The 24,636-nt window shown below is 47.7% G+C and overlaps 1 protein-coding gene across 2 annotated transcripts in view; it reads right to left on the bottom strand.

Annotated features, from left to right (window-relative positions):
• Positions 1-1,961: 1,961 nt before the first annotated feature.
• Positions 1,962-24,636, bottom strand: part of KDM5B (lysine demethylase 5B) — a 59,204-nt gene continuing 36,529 nt past the window's right edge. For both annotated transcript variants that reach the window (XM_066565208.1, XM_066565207.1), the window contains exons 15-27: positions 23,959-24,140; positions 23,093-23,217; positions 22,618-22,768; positions 18,552-18,666; positions 15,690-16,045; positions 14,393-14,531; positions 12,396-12,575; positions 11,281-11,439; positions 8,176-8,661; positions 5,834-5,945; positions 4,366-4,520; positions 3,381-3,707; positions 1,962-2,825 (exon numbers count right to left, since the gene is read on the bottom strand). In XM_066565208.1, coding sequence (XP_066421305.1) covers positions 2,688-2,825; positions 3,381-3,707; positions 4,366-4,520; positions 5,834-5,945; positions 8,176-8,661; positions 11,281-11,439; positions 12,396-12,575; positions 14,393-14,531; positions 15,690-16,045; positions 18,552-18,666; positions 22,618-22,768; positions 23,093-23,217; positions 23,959-24,140 — 2,625 coding nt within the window. In that variant the 3' untranslated portion in view covers positions 1,962-2,687. The remainder of the gene's footprint in view (positions 2,826-3,380; positions 3,708-4,365; positions 4,521-5,833; positions 5,946-8,175; positions 8,662-11,280; positions 11,440-12,395; positions 12,576-14,392; positions 14,532-15,689; positions 16,046-18,551; positions 18,667-22,617; positions 22,769-23,092; positions 23,218-23,958; positions 24,141-24,636) is intronic.

The raw sequence follows: 24,636 nt of genomic DNA, 5'->3' as shown, positions 1-24,636 counted from the left end.
AAATGCCCCCCAATGTTGGTTTTATCTTCCATAAAGCCTGGGTGATGGAGAGTCTTCGAGTGAATTCTGTGTTCCGTAAGGATAAGCTCATAGAATCACAGAATCCCAGACTGGTTTGAGTTAGAGAGGACCTTAAAGCCCATCCTGTTCCACCCCCTGCCATGGCAGGGACACCTTCCACTAGCCCAGGTTGTTCCAAGCCCCATCCAACCTGGCCTTGGGCACTGCCAGGGATCCAGGAGCAGCCACAGCTGCTCTGGGCACCCTGTGCCAGGGCCTGCCCACCCTCACAGGGAACAATTCCTTCCCAATGTCCCATCTAACCCTGCCCTCTGCCAGTGGGACATTCCCCCTTGTCCTGTCCCTCCAGGCCCTTGTCCAGAGTCCCTCTCCAGCTCTCCTGGAGCCCTTTGGGCACTGGAAGGGGCTCCAAGATCTCCCCAGAGCCTTCTCTTCTCCAGGGGAACACCCCCAGCCCTCCCAGCCTGGCCCCTTGGAGCATCTCTGCAGCACCTGAATAGGTGGAATCAAAGCCCTGAGCCTTCCTTGGGTGAGTCACAGGTGCTGTGTGAGCACCCTGGGCTGTTCTGATGCTCCTGGAACACAACACAGGAACATCCCATGGACTAAAGGTGGCACAACAGGTACAATCTCAGGGTCTGGGCACACGGTACAGGCAGGATTTAAACCTGAAATCCACAGGTAGGGTTACTTAATTTCATTTTTGTCCTGTTTTATGATTAAACAAATGTAGAAGCCATAAACTATTCTTATTAAATAAACAATTAGGATCTGATTCTTCCAAGCAAAAAGAGGAAAAAAACCCCAATTTCTCATCCTTTTGGTATTTAAATAAAAAGGACCAGTTATACCATGGAAGCATAGACACAACTCCTATACAGAGGCTCAAGGCTCTCCCTTACCCCAGCACATTCAGACAGATCACTTGAGCCAGGCTGAAGATTCTTTTAACAGTCAAAAATTAAAAATTTTAAAATTTTTATCTCAGAAGGAAATAAATTAAAAAAAAAAAAACAACCTAACCAAATCCCTGTGGGACCAAATTCCTGCACAGTTCTGATCCCACCCACAGACCCTCCCTGTCACCATCAGCCACAGATGCTCCAAGCCTCTGCCCTACCCCAGTGACTCCGTGCACTTCTGTCCAAGGGAAAAGAGGTAAAACCAGCAGGGAAAAAACTTACCAGCAAATTCCTCCTGGTGATGAGGGGAGGGAACAGCAAGCCCACCACGGTTCTGCTGAGGAGAAGCTGTCCTGGAGAGTGCTCTGCCTGGGACAAACAACTCCAGCCCTCCTGTCTCCCTGGGCTGCAGCAGTTCCACCTCTGGCAGGCCTTGGAGCCACATCCCTGCCATGGGGCCCTTTCCAGCTCTGTCCTGCAGCAGTGGCTGCTCTCCAAGGGATTTTGGGGGCAGCCCCATGTGGGAAGTGCCCTGTGGGCATGAACACCCAAAGCTGTGCTGCTCAGAGCCCCAGGTTCCTCTGGTAGCCACACCTGCAGTGCCCCAGCTACAGGCCCTGAACAGCCTTTGGGAGAAGCATAAATCTCCTTATTCTCAGGCTTCTGGGCTAAATGCAGGTGGGAGCAGCTGAAGGGGTCCACGCAGAGGCAGAGCAGAGCTTGCTGTGGCCACCAGCCTGGGTGGTGAGGGAAGGTCTCTGCTTTCCTGCAGCTGGGAAGGGCTGGCAGGAGAAGCTGCCCCACACGTGAACCCTCCATTCCCCTCCCAAGTCCCAAATTGTGCCTTCAACTCTTCACACATTCAACCTGCAAATAATTTCAGCTTTGAAAAAGCTTTGCACCTCCTTCCAAACCTGAACAGACAAGAATCACCACAACTTCTGCATTGCTTCTTTGGAAGGTGATTATTTCTTGGCTAAGAGAACCCAGCGATGCAGTGTGGATTCAGAGGGAAATAAAACTGCATTTCAAACTCTCTAAAAACACCAACATTTAATTTTATAACATAACCAGGGGTTTATTCCACAATATAAACTGCAACATTTGATACAAGCTACCCAAAAAAGGAGAAAGCCAAAATACAGCTGTGGCAATTACTTTACAGATTTTTTTTTCCTGTCTTCTACATCACAGGGCCCTCAGTGACACTAGGATCTAACATTTGCTGTCTGTACATCAACCAATGCTAGAAGCAACACGCTGTTCAGTTGTCATTCCAGTCACTGAAACCAGACATAGAAGTTATTGCTCAGATAAATAAACCTAGTCTACGAAAAACGAAGTGAAAAAAAACTAAAGTCTCCAAAGAGTTAACAGAGTAAACAGGGATTTCCTCAAAAGAGGATTATTGGAAAATTCATGGTGCAGGGGTTTTTTTTTGTTTGTTTTTGCACCCAAACCAAGCTGAATTAAATACGTCGGTAAATCCCAGAGGTAACTGAATGCTGTACAATAAAGGTGCATTTGTCAAATGCCTTCCCAATCGGTGGAAACCCCTGCAAACAGTCAGCATCTCAAACCTCAACAACCACAAACAGATCAAGGGAAAATACAAAAGTGTCAAAAATTGTTCTGAGTTCTGGAAAATGATCCCATAAGGATAGAAGTAGCACCATTTGCAATCTGGTTCTTAAACCAGCCCCTGTGGCTTAACTGGAAAACTGGGAACCTTCTTTACTCGAGTCCTGAAGGGTTTCTGGGGTTTCACTTGCGGCCCTGGGCATCCTTGCCGGCGCAGCTGGCACAGATGTAATCCTCCTTCTCTGCCATCTCGGGGGAGATGCCCACACACACCTGGTGGAACCACTGGTTGCAGCTGCCGTCACACTGGACCCAGTCGACCTGGTGAAGAGCAGACACAGGGGTCAGAGCAGGGCCAGCCCAAGTGTCCCACACTCCTGGGTCATCCTGGGACTCCTGGTCTGTGAGAATTGTCTGATCCACAGCTGGCTGGTGCTGGATATTCACTGTGTTCCCTGCTCTCCCGGGCTGTGGGCAGGGCACACCCTTCCTTATCTCCCCACTGCTCTCCCACCTATCAGAGACTCAACATCCCTCTTCTCCATTTCCAGCGTGGATGGGCCTGAGCAGAGCCCCAGGCACTGCCCCCATCACAGAGCCCATCCACACCTGGATCCCAAGAGCAGCCAGGACACAGTGTCTGCACGGCCCCACCTGCTCCCTCCCATGGTGTGCAGATGTTCTGATGCCACATGGCTGCCCCAGGGTAGGTGGGGTCAGTCCTGCCCATCCCAGCTGCACAGGCACCAGCCTTGGGTTAGCCAGGGCCTCTCACCCCCCTCATGAACAGCTTTTCTGCAGTCAAACAGTCCCAGGGCAGCTCCCTGTCCCAGATCCCAGCACTGGGAACACCATGGTGGGTCTGCCCCTCCTGACCTCATCCCCCTCAGGCTGGAGGCAGTTCACAGCTGGGCAGATGGCATCCTCATCCTCGGAGTCCTCCTGCTCTGAGAAGGACGTGTCTGAGGGCAGCAGGTGGCTGTCACTGGAACGCTGCAGCTCCAGGAGCCGCTCCCGCTCTCGCTCCAGTTTGTTACTGCACAGATCCTTTGAGTGACTCAGTTTCAGTTTCTTCTTTTTGGGTGTTCTCATCTTTTTTACTCTCGCTCTCTTCTCACCACAGAAGGTTTCTCTCTCGAAACGCCGCTTCAGTTTTCTCTCCATGTAACTAATGCCGTCCTTCTTCCCTCGGCAACACTCGTTCTGTGGGAAGGACATTTGGCAAGGTTGGAAGTGTGCAGCTAACACCCATTATCCTGTTATTTCAGACCCTGATTCTAGGAATAGGTTTAAGTACAAGTGCAGTGTTTGATACTGCAGCATTTTCAGTAGCATGAGATGTGTAAGAGGAGCCAGGGGCAGGGTCAGGCACCAGGGATGGAACTCAGAGAGAAAACCATCCTCATTTCCTGCCTCTGAGCCCACAGCTTCCACAGCAGCTCCCTTGGAAAGCCTCAACATAGGACAAGAGTCAAGTGTCCAAGGCCAGGATGGGACTTGGAACAATCTGATCTAGTGGTAAGTGCCCTGGCCCATGGCAAGGGATGGAACAAAATGAACTTTAAGGTCCCTTCCAATCCAAGCCAGTCTGGGATTCTGCAACTCTATGAAATCAGGACAGATGTATGTAAAGTACAGAGACTGACCATAAACCCATATCTAAATTTCAAAAATATATTAGGCCACAAATTCAATTCAATATTTTGTAACTAATTTATTACCGACTTCTTGACTCCTTTTGCACAAGGAAAATGTATTTTCATGGAAGTGCAGCCACACACACAAAGCCCAGTAAAGCCCAAGGGCTGAGGCAGAGCCTTCCCCAGGGTGCCCCAGCTCAGTGCTGCTGTTGGACACTTGCCTTGTCACCTGTGGCTGTGCTGGGTGACCTCTGCTCTGGCTGCAGGGCTGGGCTCTGCTTTGTGAACAGGGCCTGATAGAGCTCCTGGATCTCGGGCAGAGAAACCTGCAGCAGCTGGGCTTCCATCATCAGCTCGTCCAGCTCGGTGCTAACCACTAGTGTGAAACACAAGGAGACACAGCAGGAATTCTTCAGTGACAACAACTGCACAGATAATGAAAAATCTCTGGTATCACAACAAAAAATGGTGAAAGACTTGAAATCTGCAGCTGCATGAGTTAGTTCTTATCTGCTCCCTCTCGACTGCTCATTTTTAACAGTAGGGTTAAAAGGAAAGACAAAGGCTTGCACAGAAGCTCCTGCACTGTGGCTCAGCACCCTGCCATGCTCCCATTCCCTGCTGGTTCAAGGATAAGGCATTGCCATCATCCCTGGAAAATTCTCCTGCTTTGGGAGCTGCAGGAGTGTGACAATCCCCTCACTACCTAACAAGTGGGTAACATGAACAAACTGAGTGAGGTCTGTACAGGGAGCCATGAGAGGAGAGGAAGGAAGGCTGAGGATAAGCCTGATGACAACTGCCCACTGCTGCTACTGGCTCCAAGCTCCAAAGCTCATGCAGGGCTCTGAAACAGTCCTGGCCAGGGAGGCAAAAATCTTTGTATAAATAACAGCTTATTAATGCACTACAACTCAAATATGAAAAATAAACCTGATGACACAAAGAACTGCCTTGTTTGATGTGAACTGTAACATTCCACCATTCCATTTTCTAGCACTGGTATGGACTGAGCTGCACAGACATGAAGGTAAGTCTAGACTTGTGTCCCTGGAGCATTATGCATGAGGAGGGAAGAAATGATAAATAATTTCTGTCACAGTCATAAAATGATGCAATTCACAGCTTGTCTGTTAGTCCAACCCACTGAGTCTGAGGTGAGGATGGTCCAGAGCCTGTGCTGAGCAGAGCAGCCCCATGGGGGCTGGGGCAGCTCCAGTCCCTGACAGCTGGAGAGTTGTGCTGCAGCAAAGCTCACATGGACTCGTGTCCTGTGCATTCAGTATCCCATGGCCTCCAGCACCACATCCCTGCTGTTCCCATCCACCTCCTGCACTTCCAGTGGCCCCTCCTCTTTCCTTCCCCCTTCTGCAGCTCGGCTGGGGCACAGCCTGGGGGAGCTGTTCTGGTGGGAAGGGGCCAGCTCTCCTGATTCCTCATCCCGTTGTGCCACACCTTTTCATCACACACGGGAAATTTCTATCCTCAAGCAATGCACCCCTCTGCCAAAGCTGGACACTGAGCTCCAAATTTGCTGAGGAGATGGAGAAACAACCACCAGGGCTATGCAGTCACAGGCCTGCTCAGCCATTTCCTGGGGACCAGGACACCCTCCCTGCCCCACCAAACACAGGGGAAAAAAGGAAGGGGCAGGGGGAAACCTCCCAAACCAAAGTGAAGATTACAAACCATGAAGTGGGATGCAGTGCTGTCCTGTAGAGAATGGAGAATGCAAATACATGGTTCTGTTATCCCAGTCATGAGGCATGGAGAATGACATTGCCCCAATTGTCTGTGACACCTAGAAAACAAAACACATAGTTTCACTAAACATGGAGTTTGAAATGCAGAATAACTGTGATAGGATCAACACTTGTTTCTCTTACAGCTACTGAAATCTTGTATCTGGTCCAAAAGACTGCAGGGACACGCCAACAGCAAATCCTGCACCTCCTGACACTGCCAGGGGCATCTCACCAGGAACCTTCCACAACACCCTCAGCCTCACTAACCCAAGTGCCTGGGCCCCTTGCAGAAGAGGGCTCTCCTCAATCCCCACTGCTGCTCTCAAGGGAATTTTTCAAACTCACCCACATTCCTCACTTTGGCCTGTGTCAAAGCAGCCCAACTCCAGTGGTTACTGAAGAGCTTCCTGTGTGGAAGTGGGTGCTGGATTAGCCCAGATGACAGGGAGAACAGAACTGGGACAGGACAGGACAGCCATGGTGAGACACTGGATTCACCAGAAAACCACTCAAATCCATGGAGACTGAAGTTTCAGCTCACACCTGCCCCGAGGAGCACTGGGGCCTGGCTCTGGAGGGTCCCCAGCTCAGGCACACTGAGGGACCCAGGCAGGGGGACCTGCTCAGAGGCTCTTCCACTGAGCTTCCCAGGGACCTCTGACTTGGGAAATGTCATCACAAGGACCTGGACAAGCTCAGCCAGAAACACCCTGATTTGGAAGGTTTACTGACTTACGGTCCAGACCCTCAGAAATGGTTACACTGCTCTGGGTGGGAGGAACCTCACAGCTCCACGCTGAGCTAACACTATCAGGCAAATAAAATGAAACTGTTTCAATTTCTGGCCAAAACATCAACTTCTGTTTCCAAAATCTTGGCCAGCTCTTTTCAGCTACACTAGCTGACCTAGTAAAATGATACTTTAAGACCTAAATTACCAGAAAATCATCTTAAATACCTAGAGATATTTTAATACATCTTGACTTGCCTGTTTGAAAAATTTGGTCCACTAGCCACTGGCACAGCTGGGTGAATTAGAAGCAGCTGCAACACCCTGTCAGGTGTGGCATGGTTTGTGTTTTAATGTAAGTGAACATGAAAATAGAAACACAGCCTAACTGTAGCTGGACTGGACCAGCTAATCTAAGGTGTTTCAAAACGTAAAACCAACAGAGTACATTCCATTTTGGGGAGTTTCATGTCCTTCATAGAGCACAGAACTTTGATTTCTGCTATTCTTCTGCATTTGTTATTCTCAGGAAAATTCTTTACCTCCTTTCCTTCTTTATGTGGGCTTTTTGCTGAAGGAGCTTCACTGAAAAAAAACAAACTCCCTCACTACCCCACCTGAAACAGCTGCTGTGGCCAAACCCAGCAATATGAGCAGGATATTCAGTTTGGGAGGTCTAGAGGAAGTGAGGAGAGCCAGCAAAGGATGAAGACACTTTGTTGAAAACAACTTTGCCTGAGAGCCAAGCTGGTAATGCACAGGACAGTTTGTGCCTCTGTCAGTAATTCTCAACACTTATTTGAATACTTGTAGAAGCAGAATATAAAGACCAACTGAATAGTATGAGTGACAGTGTTCACAGGGATCTTAGGATGAGGGAAGAGATGAGGATCTGACTCCATGTTTCAGAAGGCTTGATTTATTATTTTAAAACTATACTAAAAAGAATAGAAGAAAGGATTTCGTCAGAAGGCTGGCTAAGAATAGAAAAAAAAGGAATGAATAACAAGGCTTGTGTCTTGGAAGGAGAGTCCGAGCCAGCTGACTGTGATTGGCCATTAATTAGAAACAACCACATGAGACCAATCCCAGATGCACCTGTTGCCTTCCACAGCAGCAGATAACCATTGGTTACATTTTGTTCCTGAGGCCTCTCAGCTTCTCAGGAGAAAAAATCCTAAGGAAAGGATTTCTCAGAAAATATCATGGCTACAAGTATGCACTCCAGAAACAGTAACACAGCAGCTCTGTCGTTAGCAGCGCCACAGCAGAACACAAGAGCTAGAAGAGGACAGGGGAAAAACAGGCTCTTTGGGAGGAATTGTTCCTGGACTCCAGCAGAAAGGAGCACGAAGCTGCTGCTGGGGCACACACACATCCTGGCTGAGGGGCACAGCAGGACCCAGCTCCTGCCAGCTGTAAAGCAGGAACAAACCCTCTGCCTTGTGGGGATTTGTAGGGAGCTACAGCAGACCCAAACCCAAAGCAGCGTCGCTCTCTGTCCTCACTGACCCCGTGCTGCCAGTGCCAGACGCCCATCCCCGGCCCAGCCTCACCTTGTTTGTCTCCGGCAGCTGTCCCGCTGAGCCTTGCCACCTGCTGTACAGTAATCCTGAGCCAACTTTGTCCTGGATGCGTTTTAGATTCCCTGAATACAACATTTGTTGTGCTCTGTGCTGCCAGTTCACAGTTCTCTCGATCATGTAGCGCAGGGCGTCCCCCTCGGGCAGCCGCACGCGGATGCGCTGCAGGGACGCCAGCAGCGGCAGGATCTTCTCCAGCGGCGGCTTCTCGGAGCGCCGGCACTGCGGGCACAGCCACACGCGCGGCCCCGGCGCCGTGCCCGGCACGGGCACGCAGCCCGTGTGGAAGAAGCCCCTGCAGAGCTCACACTGGATCATGGGAGCAGCCGGCTCCTTCTGGCACAGACACACCTTGAGCTCGGCGTCCTCCTCGCTCGACAGCACCTTCAGCTCGTTGGCTGCTCGCAGGGCACGCAGCGCCTCCATCTCCCTCAGCCGCGCCTCTCCCAGCGCGGCCATCTGAAAGGGAGGCAAAGGATGGCTGTGGAAACCCAGGGCACCACAGGGAATATTTCTCTGACCCCCAGGGGAGCGTGGCAGTAGTTGCCAGTAAAGTCCAAAGTAAAGAAGCAAAAAGGGCCTTTGCATAAGATCTATAGATATTTAATTCAGCCTCGTGGTGAGACGTTCAGGTCCCAGCCACACATCCATCTCGGGTTCAGCCTTCTCCCCTCTGGGGGCTGACCTTGGTCTCAGGCAGTATAAAGGTGAGGGGCAATCAGGGAAATGGGAGGGAGTGGCTCAGGAACACCTATGTTCAGACATAGAACAGGGGAAGGAGCCAATGGGGTGTAACTTAGGAGATGCCCCCCCAGGGCCTCCACAACGGAGCGCTGACTTTGACCCTCACCCATGGAGAAAGTTTCCCAGACTCCAGGATAGACTAGAATCCCCTAAAGTGTGAAATAGATTATAGAGAGTAGTGTAGGTGTATCACTTGATGAGAAATTTAGGGTTTGGGATTTTTAGTTGTGGATGGAAGCAAGATGGAGGGCACAGGGTGTCCTCCTGGGTTTCTTCTTCCTGCTTCTTCGTCCTTCCTCTTCATGGGTTTGGGTGGCATTTTGTAATTGGGCAGAAAAGTCCACATTGTGGGCTCTGTGGAATCAGTTATTGGGTTAAAAGGGAAAATAATCTAGGTGGATAGTTTAGTTTTAAAAGACCTTGTAACAAGAGATTGTTGGCCATTTTGTGCCTTCTAATGAAAAGCTGCCGAGCTCACAGTAGTGAGACTGTTTTAGTGATAAGAAATAATGAACACCTGAGTCCAAACATTAACTACTGTCTCAAGTGCCTTCAATCCAGAGCCAGAGAAACTGACAACCAGTACCCCAGCAACTGGGACCCCAAGAGATGGCATCCCCAAGGGAGCACTGCCTGTTACAAACAGGGTGCCCCCTGCTCCATCATCCTGCAGACACACCAGTCTCCAGGGCTTTAAATGGTAGAATGAAGCAAGGATAGGGATGTGCAGTGGGACAGCAAATGGGATTGGAGGGGCAGCACTGGGGATGTGCAGTGGTGTGACTTCAATTCCCTACCATTTTCTCATGAGTCCCTGAGAGAAAAGGCTTAACCCTTTGTAAAAAAATAGCTCCTAACCCCTTCTCTCTTCCAAGCTTTTGTGTTTTGTAATACAAAAACATGGTCTGCCTTCAAGCAGCTGAAATCCTGAAGAAGTGCAAGTTTGGATTGCAGACACTGCTCTGGGAATGTGTCTCTCAACTGTCTGACTCTGGATACTCAGAAAAGCTTCCTGGGCAGTTTCCACAAATGCAAATGTACCTCTCACCCTCATTTTGTACATGCTGAGCCATCAGGGCCATGCCCTGACCTACAAACTTTCTCTGGGGATTGTGAACAGCAGACAAAGTTCAGGTGTACCCTGGATCTGCTGTTTACCCTCTCTGCAAAAGCTCATGATCCTTTTTTCAGGAATCTTTAGCACTAACTCCTATAAAGATAGCAATATATTTCAGTTCCATAAAAGCTGTTCTAACCAGCTGCAACTAATTAATTCTATGCATTTTATAATGTATATAAACACACTGAGGAGGGCTTATAGATATATACAAAGTGGTTATTTCTCACACCATAGCTTTCAGGCATAATTCCTGGACTAAAATCAGCTCTGGAAAAGTTAGACAGCTGTGTCCATCCTGGGCAGACATGGGACTGGGACACAGCACATTCTGATGTGCACACAGGTGCTCCTCTGGGTTGGGAGCTTGGGAAAGTTCTGGTTCCCCTCGTGTGTCAGAAGCAAACCCTGCCACACTGAATGACCTCTCCCTCTCCTGGGTGTAGCCCCTGGGGGTGCCCTGGGTCTCCTTGGCCAGGGGTCCTGGAGTCACCAAGGGCTGAGTGTGACCCAGGTCCCAGCCTGTCCCGACAGGGCCACAACAGGGACACCACTGCAGCTCTGGGGCTCAGACAAACAACACCAAAGCACTGAAAGTATGAGTTTCAAGTAATTGCCACAGGTTAAAACTTAAATGTCCCACATTAAATGACATTCAAACCCCACCCAATGAGCCCCTACTGCATCTCATGAGCCACAGGACATCATTACCTGGCCCAGGCTGAGGCTCTGCACTAGGTCTGCTGGAATGAAGCCCTTCCTCACCAGCAACTGAGTCTGGTCCACCCAGAGCAATGTTTCAGTGACTCCATAACTCATGAGGTTTTCTTTAATTATTTAGAATGTTTGTTTTAATTATAAATGGTGCTGGGTTATTGTGTTCTTTGAAAGGATCAGACTTGGCCAAACCCTATCCCATTTTTAATAAGGTTTAGGTATGGTAGGGGAAAACAGGTCTCCATTTTTTGTTTTGCTCAGCTACAGTCACTGCCTAGCAAACTGTGAGGCTGCCTAATGCACAAAGCAACAGATGATGTTTCCACTGAAAGCAATTTTGGGAAGTCTGAAGCAAACACAGCAAAATGTGGTTCCAGAAATCCTACAGAGCAGCACAGCAAAAACAGGGTGGAAGCCACACTCCTGCACAGGAGGCAAACAGAAACAAGGGTTCAAGGAACTCAGAAGAAATTCCAGTTAGGAGAGATCTGAGCACTTACTGCAGATGCAGTGTCCTTGCTTTCAGAGAGTGCCCGCTCCAGGTCGCTCAGCGTCTCCAGTTTAGTGCTTTTCTTCTTGCCACTTGGCACTGGCTCCTTCAGCTTCTTCTGCTTCCTCTTCAGACTGAGCATCCCAATGTCACACCAGGGACACAACACCTGAGGCACAGAACAGCAGTGTCCCACATGCAGCAGTGTTACACCTGCACTGTTCCTAACAGACCTTCCTGCCTGGATGCAGCCACAGGCAACTGCTGAGAACTACGGTTCCTGCAGTTATTCCATCAACATCTGAGGGATTAGGATGAGGTTATCTGGAAAGTAGGGAGAGCTGGGAAGTTGGAACTTCAGTTTTGTAAAATGCCCAGACCCAAACAACCCTTGTGTTTCACCCAGACTGCTGGGAGAGAGGGGGAGAGAGAGAGAGAGAGAGAGAGAGGAAGAGAGAGACAAAATGCTGAACAGCCTCCGTGGGACTGAAACTGCAAACTCTGGGAAAGAGCAGAGATTCCAGGGGCTGCCCTACATTCCTGTCTGTCCCAACAGGAGGGGGCTCAGAGGGCCTCAGTGCTGGGCAGAGTGTACATTGCTCATAGACTGCAGGTGTGACAGAGCCACAGCTCCAGAGGGGCAGCAAACACAGCCCCAGTCTCATCCTGGCACACCTGAACCTGAGGAGGATGGAGCAGGTAGGAACCTGCTCACCTGCAGCTCGGCCTGATGCACTGGAGTTAATCCAGTGCCACAGATTTGTCACTATTCCCATATTCATATGGAAAATGTTAGACACTGGCACTGCCTGCTCTTGTTAGCCACTGATTAAGAAGAATAGAGGAAACATAGCTAAATCTTAAGCATTTTAGAAGTTTAAAACTAATATTAGAGCTATAGGTCACTAACAAAAGTTCTTATTAAACCAGTTTGTGTAATCCTAAAGCAATTCTGCCAATAAGAATTTACAACCAAATTGGAGACGTTGGACTTATCCTCTGCATAGCATGACTATATTAAATATTAAATATTTCATATTTACTTAATATTTACTGCTCCCTCCTGGGCACACCCTGAGCCCCTGCAGCATGCATGACTGAGCTGATCCCCACGCAGGCTCTCACCTCCAGAAGGGAATACGGAGAGTTCTCACACAGGAATGTGTTTGCTGCACACTCCTTCCACGCCTGCACTTCAGCCACCAGGGCCTCCAGCCTGGGCAGGTGGTCCAGGTGCACTGGGAGGGACCGGCCCCTCGTGACGAGCTCCACCAGCGTGTCCAGCACGGGCACACGGCCCCCAGCCTGCCAGGGGGAAATGAGGAGATGCTGCATGCACCCAGCACACAGCACACAGCACTGCCCAAGTCACAGCAGTCACTCAAGGAATTCAGGGCAGAGCTTGTAAAAGTGAATTTAATGCTCAGACAGCTCAGTGACCTGCACTCTCAGTCCAACATTTGTGCTGCTTGTGCATTTAGTCATTGACTATCAGACAAAACTAACAACACATTTGGGGCCTGGGAAGCAAGAATGCACTTGCCAAGTGACCCTTTAAAAAGAAAATAGAACAAAATCAAAGACTGACAACAATATAAGTAGTCTCCCAGTCTCACACTGCATTCATAGCAGAAAATCAAAATAATTCTGAAATTGTAACACTATAGATTTATATTATCATTGAGAGAAGATCTCCAAGATCAATTTCAGCAATTAACCCAGCATTGCCAAAGCCACCACTTCTCCCCAAGTGTCACATCTACATACCTTTTAAATCCCTCCAGGGATGGTGACTCTACCCTGGGCAGGCTGTGCCAGGGCCTGACCACTCCTTTCAGTGAAGAAACTTTCCCCAACATCCAACATGAACCTCCCCAGGTGCAACTTGAGGCAGTTTCCTCTCATCCTGTCCCTTGTTCCCTGGGAGGAAACTCTTGATTCCCTGGCTCCAGCCTCCTTTCAGGTACTGCAGGGAGCTCCAGCACCAGAAGACAAGCTTAACCCAGGCTGTGCCAGGCCAAGAGTGAGAACCACCCCCAGTATCCCATGTGCCAGTCAGGAGAAAGCTCCAACCATTCCCTTGGCACCCCACACCTCAGGCAATGCAGGTACCACACACTCAGAGGTAAAGCAGCACAGGAGTAATTCCAGAGGCAATTTCTAGAACAGGCAGTTGATGTAGAACTGGAGAACTATTCACCAAAACAACCCCAACACCTCTAGCAACTTCAAAGTCCTAATGCCAAGAACTTCCTGCAAGTCACAGTGATTGCAGGTCTTTAACAAAACCTTCACAGAACCAAAGCAGAAATTCTTGGTGCAGACAGAACTAGTTTTCCATGTTCAAGAGGCAGGATTTCAGAGTCCAGACCAAGAGATTAGCAAATACCAAGAAAAAAAAAATCACTCAAATTCTTTCAAGACAGCCCTCAAATGGAAGTTAGTATTACATGAATTTTATTCCTTAAAAATATTTAAATCCAAGAAAATTAGTTTTTTAAATAAGAGCTCAAAATAAATTTTTATTGAAAGCCGAATTTAGGCCAGACAGGCCTGAAAATACCCCTAAGTTAAATTAGAGCTCACTTTATAGAAAAAAAAAAAGAGGATAAATGAAAATACTTGGCAATTTATATCAAAATGTGAAATCAGGGCTATCCCAGTGCCACCCTGGTCTGATCTGGGCAGTCCCACCGTCCCCTGGCTGGCTTGAGCACTTGCAAGGCTGAGCCAGGAACTATTTCTGTATCACCACTCTGCATCTCAGTGTAGCACAAAAACGTGATTAACAAGGAGTTGTTACTGAGCAACTCAGAAAAAGTGACCTTTTGGTGAAGCTCCATAATGCAGTAACTTTTTAACTTTAGATTTTTGCTAATAGCTATTTTACAGATTTTATTGCAGGCAGTTAGTTGCAAAGGTGAAGGAATACAGACCAGAAACAGAAGCAAGAATCAGGGCAGTGGGTGTAGCTGCTCCATGGCTGAGGTAACCAATGATGTCCCAGACTGGGAGCTCAGACTCAGAGCGACACCAGAGCCCAGGAGCACACACGGGGTGTGGGGTGGCTCTGGTGACATGAGCAGGGTCACTGTCCCTGCCCAGCAGCCAGGCTCACGTACCTGCAGAGCCTCCACCTCCTGCAGCCAGTCCTTGGCCTTCTGCACTGCATCCTTCAGTGCTGCTCCATTTGGGAGGTAGGCTGGGATCTCCTCCAGCTCCTTCACTGCTGCTGCCAGGCTGCTCAGGGACTGCCGGGGCCTGGGGGAGCACAACAGCCCAGATGGGAGATGCTGCTTACAGGGGGGCTCTTCCACTCACCTGGGTTGTTAAAATCAGAGGGCCACACCAACTGAAGATGTTACTGATGATGTTCAGTACTGGCTGCACCCAGCAGAGCTGGGGTGTCAGGAGCGGGGTGGGTTTAGAAATATCTGTTTGCTTATTCTAGCCTCCTACTAGAAATATTCTCACATTTGGACTTAAAGATGATGTTCCTTTTATTAACTTTTGGATGACAAACACCCACCAGACCCCAGACCAGCACCAGCTGAGAGATTCTGCATTAGAAAATTAAAACCCTGAAATGGGCTTTTCTATATTTCCCGGTTTGATTCTGAGGTTTTAGAGAGGTACAAACACAACACAGCTCCCTATCAAATGTTGAACCCAAGCTTAGTCAGTAATGTGCTATATGAAATTGTCTTAAAACCCTGTGGGGTTAGTAGTGGGTAAGAAATGTTCCAATACTTCAAGTATGACAAAATTAAAAAAAGAAAGGAATCTTGAGGGAAGAAACCTGGCACATAAGTTTGTGCCACGTTCCTAATTTTAAGTACACTGTCCTCTCCCTTGTTTTACTTTATAAATCAGAAGGTAAAAACCACAAGAAAATTTTTCTTAGTAAGGATGTATTTGGCTTATTTCCTTCTTCCCTGCACCAATTAATCTGGAAAAATCTCCTCCTTGTCAGTTAGAAACAGCCCTACATGGACTCTATGGACTACGAAGTTTTACCTGCTGGTGGTACCTATCTGAGCTTGATCTGAACACGTGCTCTCCAACCTGAAACTGGGGAGGGGAGAAGGTGGAAAAGAAGGAAGAGGTACCTTAAACCCCTTTCCTGAGTGTCCTGCTTTGATAAGTTTTTTTGGCATTGTGGTAGTGTCAAACCATGACACCGTGGCACAAGGAGAATTTACACAAGATGGTTGAGCAACACAAACACTGCAAAGCAACCCTGACACCTGAAACTGCTCCATCCCTCATCCCCCTCCTCCAGCCCTGCCCCTTCTGGCTGGCACAAGCTTTGCCTTCATCAAACTGGATGAACAAAGGGGAGCCCCTCCAGGAGTCAGGGCACTTCCATCTGAAACAACTCATGAAACTACAAAATGCAACACTGAGATTTAGCTCTACCTGGCCTTTATCAGGTTCCTGGCTTTGTCATCCCAGTGCTCGGACACGGTGAGGAGCTCCTGCAACTTGGCCATGGCCTTCTCCACTGCCGGGTAGGGCGCGAGCCCCACGCCGGAGTCGATGAGGCGCCTCATGTCATCCAGGGTGAGGGAGCTGTGCTCGGAGCAGGCCAGCTGCACGTCCTCCAGCCAGCGTGCCTGCTCCAGCCGCGCCCGCAGCTCCGGCAGCTGCGGCAGCTCCACGTCGAAGTCAAAGCTGACGTCCAGCAGCTCCTGCAGCTCCGCAGCGCTGGGCATCTCTTCGGAAAGGAGCTTTTGGCTTTGCTGCTGAAAAGCTTCCACACGGTCAAGGAGATCCTGAAATACACAAATGCAACATTAACAACGGGAGCACGGGCTCCTGGCAAACCCCCTGCTGCAATGCCACAGTGCACATGGCAAATTATCCCGATGTATGTCTCCTATTTCCTTTATTTCTCCTCCCAAGTTGTCCAAGTTTTTTGCTCCTGGAACTTTCCTTAATTATGAAGGATTTAAGAATTTTCATTGTGATGGTCTAATGTTATAGCGTTGCTTTTTTTTTTTTTTTGGCCCAAGGCGGTGTACCTTGTGCCATCTGATCAGACCAACAACAGACCCCCACTGTTCACCATCCCCTCGTCTGCTAGTAACCCCAACACACCCCCTACAGCAAGCCCCACCACCACAACCAACCCCATCCCAAGGCCATAACCAACAACACCCCAGTTAGCCCAGGCTTCTGGGTAAGGATCCACTGCCAATGACACTGAATAAACAAACACTACCAACATCCCCCCTAAATAAACCATAACAAGCACCAAAGACACAAAGGAAACCCCCAAGCTTACCAGCCAACCACACCCTGCAACTGCTGCTACAACCAGCCCCTGCACCCCATAATAAGGGGAGGGGTTAGATGCAATTAATAACTTATACTAAACCATATGTGCCAGAGAAAGGAGGTGTGGAAACATTAGAAAAAGTACCAGGAGCTTTTTGTAAATGGCACATGGCAAATTATCCCGAGGGCTGAAACACTACAATAGTGTCTTCCACACACAGTGTTGCCAGCACCTCCTCATATGTAGCTGGGGTATCCCAGAACAAGGCAATCCCAGGGACAGGGTGCCAGAAAGAGGGCTCCAAAGAACAGAAAGGATGGAAAGGGAAATTGAGCATTCCATGGATGTTGCTGCCTGGCTTTGTTTTGGAATGGTTCAGGCAGCTGAGGAACAGCAAGGTAAGGAATATGAAGGCTGTGCAAAACACTGGGAAGGGCACAGAATTTCTGAGGTTCATTTCTGCTGCACTGCTAAGGCTTTTGAGCTGCACCCCACAGTCCCAGTGAGCCACAGGCATTTTACTCTCTCATGCAGGGGAACACCTTCTCTCTCTCCATGCACTCAGCAGCTCTTTACCCCAAAGGTATTTCTGAGACTGTTTGCACTTTCTTTAGGATAAAGTACAGTCATCCAGAGCAATCCCACAGTGAAGGCTGGGATTATTCTGTATGAAGCAACCTGCCCAGTACCCCCAGTGCTGCCTGAAATGCTGCTCCTGCAGGAAGTTCTTCCCTCACAGCTGACACCTTGGCATTTTGCCAGTGAGGCTGTTTCCCAGGGTGGGCAACTACCCCCAGCATGGAATCAAACATTTTTTAGAGATAGACTGAATTGTGAACCCATCTCCAGTAATGCTGGTCATTTATATTAACAGCCTAATTTGCACAATGACATATAATTGAGGCTTGTTGAGGATGACACAAAGGAACACTCTGACCATATGTGTTTGTTATTTCCCTGTTCAAGAATGCCAGATGGAGAGGAACTGTTTGCATGTCTGGCATTTCCAAATTTCTGCTTTTCAACCAGCAAGAAAACTTCACAGCTTCAGTGCTACAAACAAATAACTGTAAATAGGACTGCATCGAATCTGATCCACACACTGCAGGGCAGATAAAGCTTCCAAAGCAGCACTCAAAGCTGAGTAGAACTGGTTTATTCCCATTCATTTCCATGGCACCATCTGGTGTCAGTGTTGGGTGGATATTTGAGGGACAGTTCAAGAACTGGACACGGCATCTCCTGGTTTCAAGTATCACAAATATGCAAAGCCCTTCTCCTTTAAGACAGGAATTGCAGCTGCACAGATTTTTTTTAATTGCCCCTCAGTGTGATATGGAACATTTTGGCAAATTCTGAAACAAGATCTTGAATTACTTTCAAGTTTGCCTGAGGGCTCATCATGTGGGGAGCACAGAACCAGCACAGCTGGTGGTGGTGGGATTCAAAGTGATCTGACTCCAGCCAGCAGCAGGTTCTCTGCTAGAGACAGGATTTGGCCAGCCTGGGCTGGGTTTGGCTGGAGTTATCTGTGGGGTTTCCTGGAATGTGGTTAGAGAGCACGAAGAGGGATCTAATTACAAGACTGAGAAAGCTGATTTTGGATTAACAAAGAAGGAAAGTGGAAAGGATGACAGAGCTGTCCCTCAGAGCACTGGGGAGTTTGAATGTTCTCAGATTAACCTGGCTTTACTCGTAAGAGCAGACAGTTAACTGACCCCAAACTTTTAACTTGTAGTTACCCAGGTCATCCTGCTCCTTCTCCTACAATCCTTCATACAACATGAATGGTTTGATTTGCCTGTGCAGTATAAAACTGTTGACCACAAACAGCAGCTGGTCAGAGCTCCTTTCTTCAGCATCCCATGTGCCCAAGTCACCCCAGCCTGCCGGTGCCCAGTATCAACCCTTGAAGCAAACAGTGAGATGGGAGATGAAGGCAGTGCAAGCCCATCACTCTGTAAATGCTCCTGCTCCCTTGCCAAGGCTTCCCCAGTTACCTTCAGCAGTGGTGTCTGGCTGAGGACACAGGGCAGGGCGTAGAGCTGCCTCACGAAGAGCCGCAGCTCGTTCACCGTCAGCTGGTTCTGACACTTGCCTCCCCCGGAGCGGTACCTGCAATGACACATTCAGCCTTCAGCTTATCACCAAAGAGAAAAAAACATCAGAACATCAACTCTGAGGCCAGGCTGGACAGGGCTTGGAGCAACCTGGTCTAGTGGAAGGTGTCCCTGCAGGGAGTGGAACAAGATGAGCTTTAAGATCCCTTCCCAGACAAACCATTCTGTGATGTATTGATTCCCTGACATCTGCTTATGATTTCATGTCAGCCAGGCCTTCTTCAGGAATTACAGAATATTCACAAGCATCCAAGCAGCCCAGGGCTCACACATGTGGGAAACCTCAGTCTGCCACTGAAGAACGAGCTATTGTTGAAACACTCATACTAAACAGGATTCTGGAAAAACTACTCAGCCTTGGAAGGGCATTGGTTATTATGGAATAAAATTAAGCTTTTTTTCCAGAACACAAAGCAACTGTGGATAAACTATTCAGTTATGTTGCAGTAGCTATTGTAGTCAGCTCTGCCCATGTCCACACCAAAAGAGAACAAATCCCAGTTCTGAATGGGTTTTATATTGACAGGTTGTGTAGGCACTTCTGAAAAATCCTCTCTACACTGAAATCAGCATTTTTATTTTTATCTAAAAGCTTTGTAGCAAATGAGTGGCTTATAAGTGTTAACAAATGGCCCAATATTAAAAGCCTCTCTAAACTCAAGCCAGTATTAATGAGGTCTGAGAAGCCTGAACAGAAAAGGAAAGAGATCCCTTACAATGCTGGCTCCAATTGAATCCACAGTGTGTTTTTTATACAAAAGAGGAGAACAGCCCAGCAGGATATGCCAGCATGACTGGAATGTGAACTCTATAAAATAAATTTTAATTTACCATTCTGTGTTAAAAATAGGTATTTTTAACGGATACACACGATCACATTGAGAGTTCCAAATCCCACAGTCAGCTGAACAATAAAATGAATTCAAAGCCTCAGGTATAACACAGGTTTCTTTACAGTCTGCTTTGTTCTACTGGTTTTTGAGTAAGCTCCACAGTGTCTTCCAAGAAAAAGCACAAGTTTTTAAATACATAAATATTTATATACATATACATACACATAGCTAAATAGCAAAGCTGTCACAAGATGTTTTTGAAAACCAGAAATTACATGAGCCTAAGAAAAACCATTGACAGAAGCCAAACCCATGTCCATCCAGGGTTAATAATCACAAAGGTCTCCAAGCACCAACTCTCAGAGACTCTAAGGAACAGAACAGGTTTCAGGAGACCTAGAGAAGAAAGGGGATAGACAGGAAAAATATGGCAGCAGGGCAGGAACACTACTGCCTTCCAGTGCCAGGAGAACAAGGGCCACACTGTGCTCCAGCCCCATTCAGATGCTCACAGAACATCTCCAAGCCAGAATCTGTGAGTGTTTAATCCCCCAGCACCAAGAGAACCAGAGGAAACAGGGACATAGAGCCCATCTGCATCTCTTCAGGTACTGCAGAGGAGCTGGTGAGCAGGAGCCACAGGGTTTACTATGATTTATATTCTGTCCGGGTCTTCTCCCCATGAACTGCTGTGTTTACTGCACTGGAGAAGATCCTCCAGTGTCACTGATTGCTGTGACTGACAGGGACAACCTTCCTACAGGAGACAAGTCTCCTGCATGACTCTTCCAAACTCAGGATCAGACCAAAATGCTCAGTCCACAATAGAAAAAGTTTGCCAAAAGCACAAATCAAGTTTCAGGCAGAATCCAGAATCCTTCCTAATCAACAGCTGGGTGTGATGGAGGTTGTCAAGCATCCTGCAGATGTGAGCTCCAGGCATATGAATCTGTATGTGATGTAACATGTATTAAGATTTTAAGCAGGTAATTATCTTCTTTACATTTTCCTTCAAAAGTTGTGAGCATTCCCCACTTCAACCTTGTAAGGAAAAAAATAATCAAGTGACACGGGTTTTAAAAACAACTAAAAGTTATGAAGACATGAAACTGGACTTATCCCAGAAACATACTAAAAAAGATGCAAGAAAAAATTGTGAGAGAAGGACTAAAACCTCTTCTAGAGCAAATAAGAATCTCAATGCAGGCACTGTGTACAGCAGCAGCACAGGGTCAATTACTTGTCACAGCCTGAGATGCTGCAGGAGCTGGCAGGCCCAGCTGTGAGGAAGGCTGAGAGCCTCTCATGGTGACAAAAGAACAGATCTAGTCAAGGAGATGAAGATAAAAATTGCTCCCAGCTCTTCCCAGGCCAAACAATGTCAGGGACACATTCAGTGCAGGAAGGACTCATCTGGCAGAGGAGCTGGGAAGGGCCTGGCTGCTGTTCCAGTTCAGCACTGGGAGACCTGAACAAGCACCAGGGATGGGAGAACACACACAGGGGACACCAGATGGCTCAACACCAAATGAAGGAGGGGATCCAAAGTGGACAAGTCCTTTGGTGATGGTGCCTAAAATCTCTAGGTTGGAAGTTCCCTATCTGGCAGAAGTCATGCCTGTGAGAGTGCTGAATTTCTCATTCCCTCTTGCAGTATTTTCATGTTGCTGTTACAGAGGCTTCATCTTCCTGTGTGTGCAGGACAGCAAAAGTGAATTTTTATCAAGTTCCTACTACAAAGGCTTACAGAGGGAACACCAGGAAGGAAAGCAAGAATCATGTCTAAGTGTGACAGCAATATTCAGCTACAGTGTCACAGAACATTCTGTCCCCAAAGTTCTTCCATGCCAGTCTTCAACGTACTGCAAGAGCACAGGAGTGAGGAGCTCTGTGACCCCTGCTGAGGCAGGTGACATGCAGGAACCACATGTGCACTTGCAGCAGCACAAAAGGCAACTGCTCCAATAAACACCACATTGCTCAAAGCAGCAGAAATGGGTGATAATTCTCCAAATGGGACAAATGACAATCAATTTTTTCTGAAGTATATCACACTTAAGATTGGTGGACATGAGCCATACTGTTCTCCACACAAATAAACCAAACATTTTCTTAGAAACCACCATCCTGCAAGGCTCAGTGTGCCCATGGTGAGTGTGAGTGCCCTGATCAATGGCTTTAAGTTGAAGGAGGGCAGGGATAGATGGGATATTGGGAAGGAATTGTTCCCTGTGAGGGTGGTGAGACCCTGGCACAGGTTGCCCAGAGAAACTGCAGCTGCCCCATCTCTGGAAGTGGCCAAGGCCAGGTTGGACAGAGCTTGGAGCAGCCTGGGATAGTGGAAGGTGTCCCTGCCCTTGGTAGGGAGGGTAGAATGAGATGAGCTTTAAGGTCCCTTCCAGCCCACACCAGTCTGGGATCTATGAGCGAGAATGACATGACAGAAGATGGTAATTTGTGAATCCTGAGAGAAAGGCTCTTACATCAATACAGGCACAACTAGACTTGTGCAATGAAGAGAACTGGCCTTAGTCTTCTGTTCTGGCTCTTTTCAGCTCATTTCAGACATGGAGTGCCAGCAGGACCAGGTAGGCAGTTCACAACCAACACTGCCTTACTTCAAATCCCTTGAACAAATAACCTGTCTGAAAGATTCAATGTAAAGAGCAGGTATTTTTTCAGAGCTCTCATACAACATTCCCACCAGCAGCAGCTCAGGGAGTTAAGGCACTTTGCTATTCCACAGCACAGAGGGTAATGAATACAACAACACCTCCACTATGGACAGATTTACAGTGCTCACAGCACAAAGACAAGGGGACTGTATCTTGCTGAGTGTTACTTTGTCAGACATACCACATTATTCTTTCTTTTCAGGGAACACTGGAATGAATTTACAAACTGTCAAACACAGAGGAAGAAGAGATTTCAAAACTCAGGATGTTTAACTTATTACATATAGTAATGCTGAATCTCCCTGTCAAAGATAGCTCTGCTGAGGAGACAAAGATTCTTTTAATCTTTAAGTCTTGTAGAGCACTAGCACCCATCACTGGCCACTGACATCCATCTCTGGTGGCCCAATTTTGCTGCAGACATGGAGTGGCACTTACCTGGTCTGTCTCTTGCCATTCAACAGCTGCTGGGCCACCGAGGCACATTTGTCTGCGTCCTGTGTCACCAGCCGGAGGTGTCGCAGCAGGTCATTGTCTGGGAACTTTTTCATTTCTGATTCTTCTATCAAAGCCTTGAAACTGATGAGACCTGTTGGGAAAGACATTAAGTTAAGAAGTCTCCTTTTGTGATGGATTTTCCATGGTAAGGCTTAGAAACACAACACATTAAATGTATTTCTATTTCTACTTCAGTTACACTTGGTGTCAAACTAATTTATGGTCTTGTCACACAGAGACAGCTTAGCATCATTTCTGGGACTATAACAGCTAAAATATTTACTTAAAAACACAAAGTAATAAATGATTTCTTTTGATCATCACATAAGAAAAAAGTTACTGCAGTTTGGAAACTAAACACTGAAAAAACAGTCCTTTTAAATGATGTGCTACAGGCAGTAGGTAAAATCCTCACTTTTTTTGTTGTTGATCTTTGCCTCCAGGGCCTCGTTGACGTTGGAAGCCCACTCGTTGTAGGACTCGGCGCGCATCTTGAGCGCGTTCATCATGGGGTACAGCTCCTCCAGGGTGTAGCGGTACCTGCGGGCAGCACACGACTCAAACCTCCTGCAACACCGCGGCTGCACAAGGGGGCAGCGAGGGCACCAGCACGAGGACCCAGGTTGGATGGGGCTCAGAGCAACCTGGACTGCTGGAAGGTGCCCCCTGCCCATGGCATGGATGGAATGAGATGAGCTTTAGGGTCCCCTCTAGACCAAACCATTTGGTAATTCTAAGGTGTGTTGGTCTGTACAATACAGAAATAAGCTTCTGTGCACTCAGGGTTACGCAATTAAGACCTTAGAACCACACCACATTCCTTTTGAGATAATTTCAATGTTGTAATTGCTTCAGAAAGCAATTTCTATGGGACAATTAAGGAGTTTGGACACTGTCTTAGAGCAAGCTACATTCATGTAGGACAAAAGATGTACTAAGAAGCACAGCAAAGTTAACAACAGGAAGGAAAGCTCCAAAAAACAAAACAATACTCCTTGGCAAGGACTGGATCTAAGGGACAATGACCTGGTTGCTATAAATAAAAATGCAAACTAACTTAGCCAGCAAGTTTTGCCATTATAGAGCAAGAAGAGCTGAATGCTGAAGAGGCTTTGTGTGTGAGCACAAAACAGTCCCAATTGTTGTGGGGGCACTGGATTTGCAAAGGACTGAAACAGAAACAGAGAGCAGTCCCACTGGCAGCAGAGATTACCAAATCACAGTACCTACACACACAATACTATCTCCAGATCGTGGTGGTAGTTACTACCTCAAGCTTACCCCAGTTTGTATTTGTAGGTGGGACAGGAGCAGAGGTCCTCAACGTGGTACAAGCACACCAACAACCCAGGTTTGCAGGGACAATAAACTGCTGACATGAAGCAGGTGGTTTTACACTTCAGGCACTGTCGCTCATCATCAGGGAACAGCTCAAATGTCACCCTCTCCGAGTCAGTCACTCCCTGCAAGAGTGTCACATCAAAGCCTAATGAAGAAGTGACTGTTCCAAAGAGGAGGCTATTCCAAGCAATAACATCAAAAGGTGAATTTATCAAAAGAATAATGAAGTTTAGATATAAGATATTCAACTCAGGTAACAGAAATCTTGGTTAATGAAAAAATCAGCTTTTCTGACCAAATGACTGGAAGTACAAATATTACCTTTAAAGTGACATTCTGAGCAACATTAAAGGGCAGGTACTAAAATAAGGTGCATGATCAATGATTCTTTACCCAGGTGCTCCTCTGAAATCCACAACTTAGGAAGGGACTAAGCACCTCTATGCCTCTGACACCCCAGTACAAGAACCAGCATGTTCTCACATCACTGTTTCAACTGTTACTTCATTCATTATAATTAATTCCATCCCTCCAAGTGCTCAAGCCCAGGTTGGATAGGGCTGGCAACAACCTGGTCTAGTGAAAAGTGTCCCTGCCCATGGCAGGGGATGGAACGAG

Source organism: Molothrus aeneus, chromosome 24 (genome assembly GCF_037042795.1).
Source record: "Molothrus aeneus isolate 106 chromosome 24, BPBGC_Maene_1.0, whole genome shotgun sequence".
NCBI lineage: Eukaryota > Metazoa > Chordata > Aves > Passeriformes > Icteridae > Molothrus > Molothrus aeneus.
Note: the sequence above shows the minus strand (reverse complement) of the source record. Positions and strands in the feature narration are given on the sequence as shown.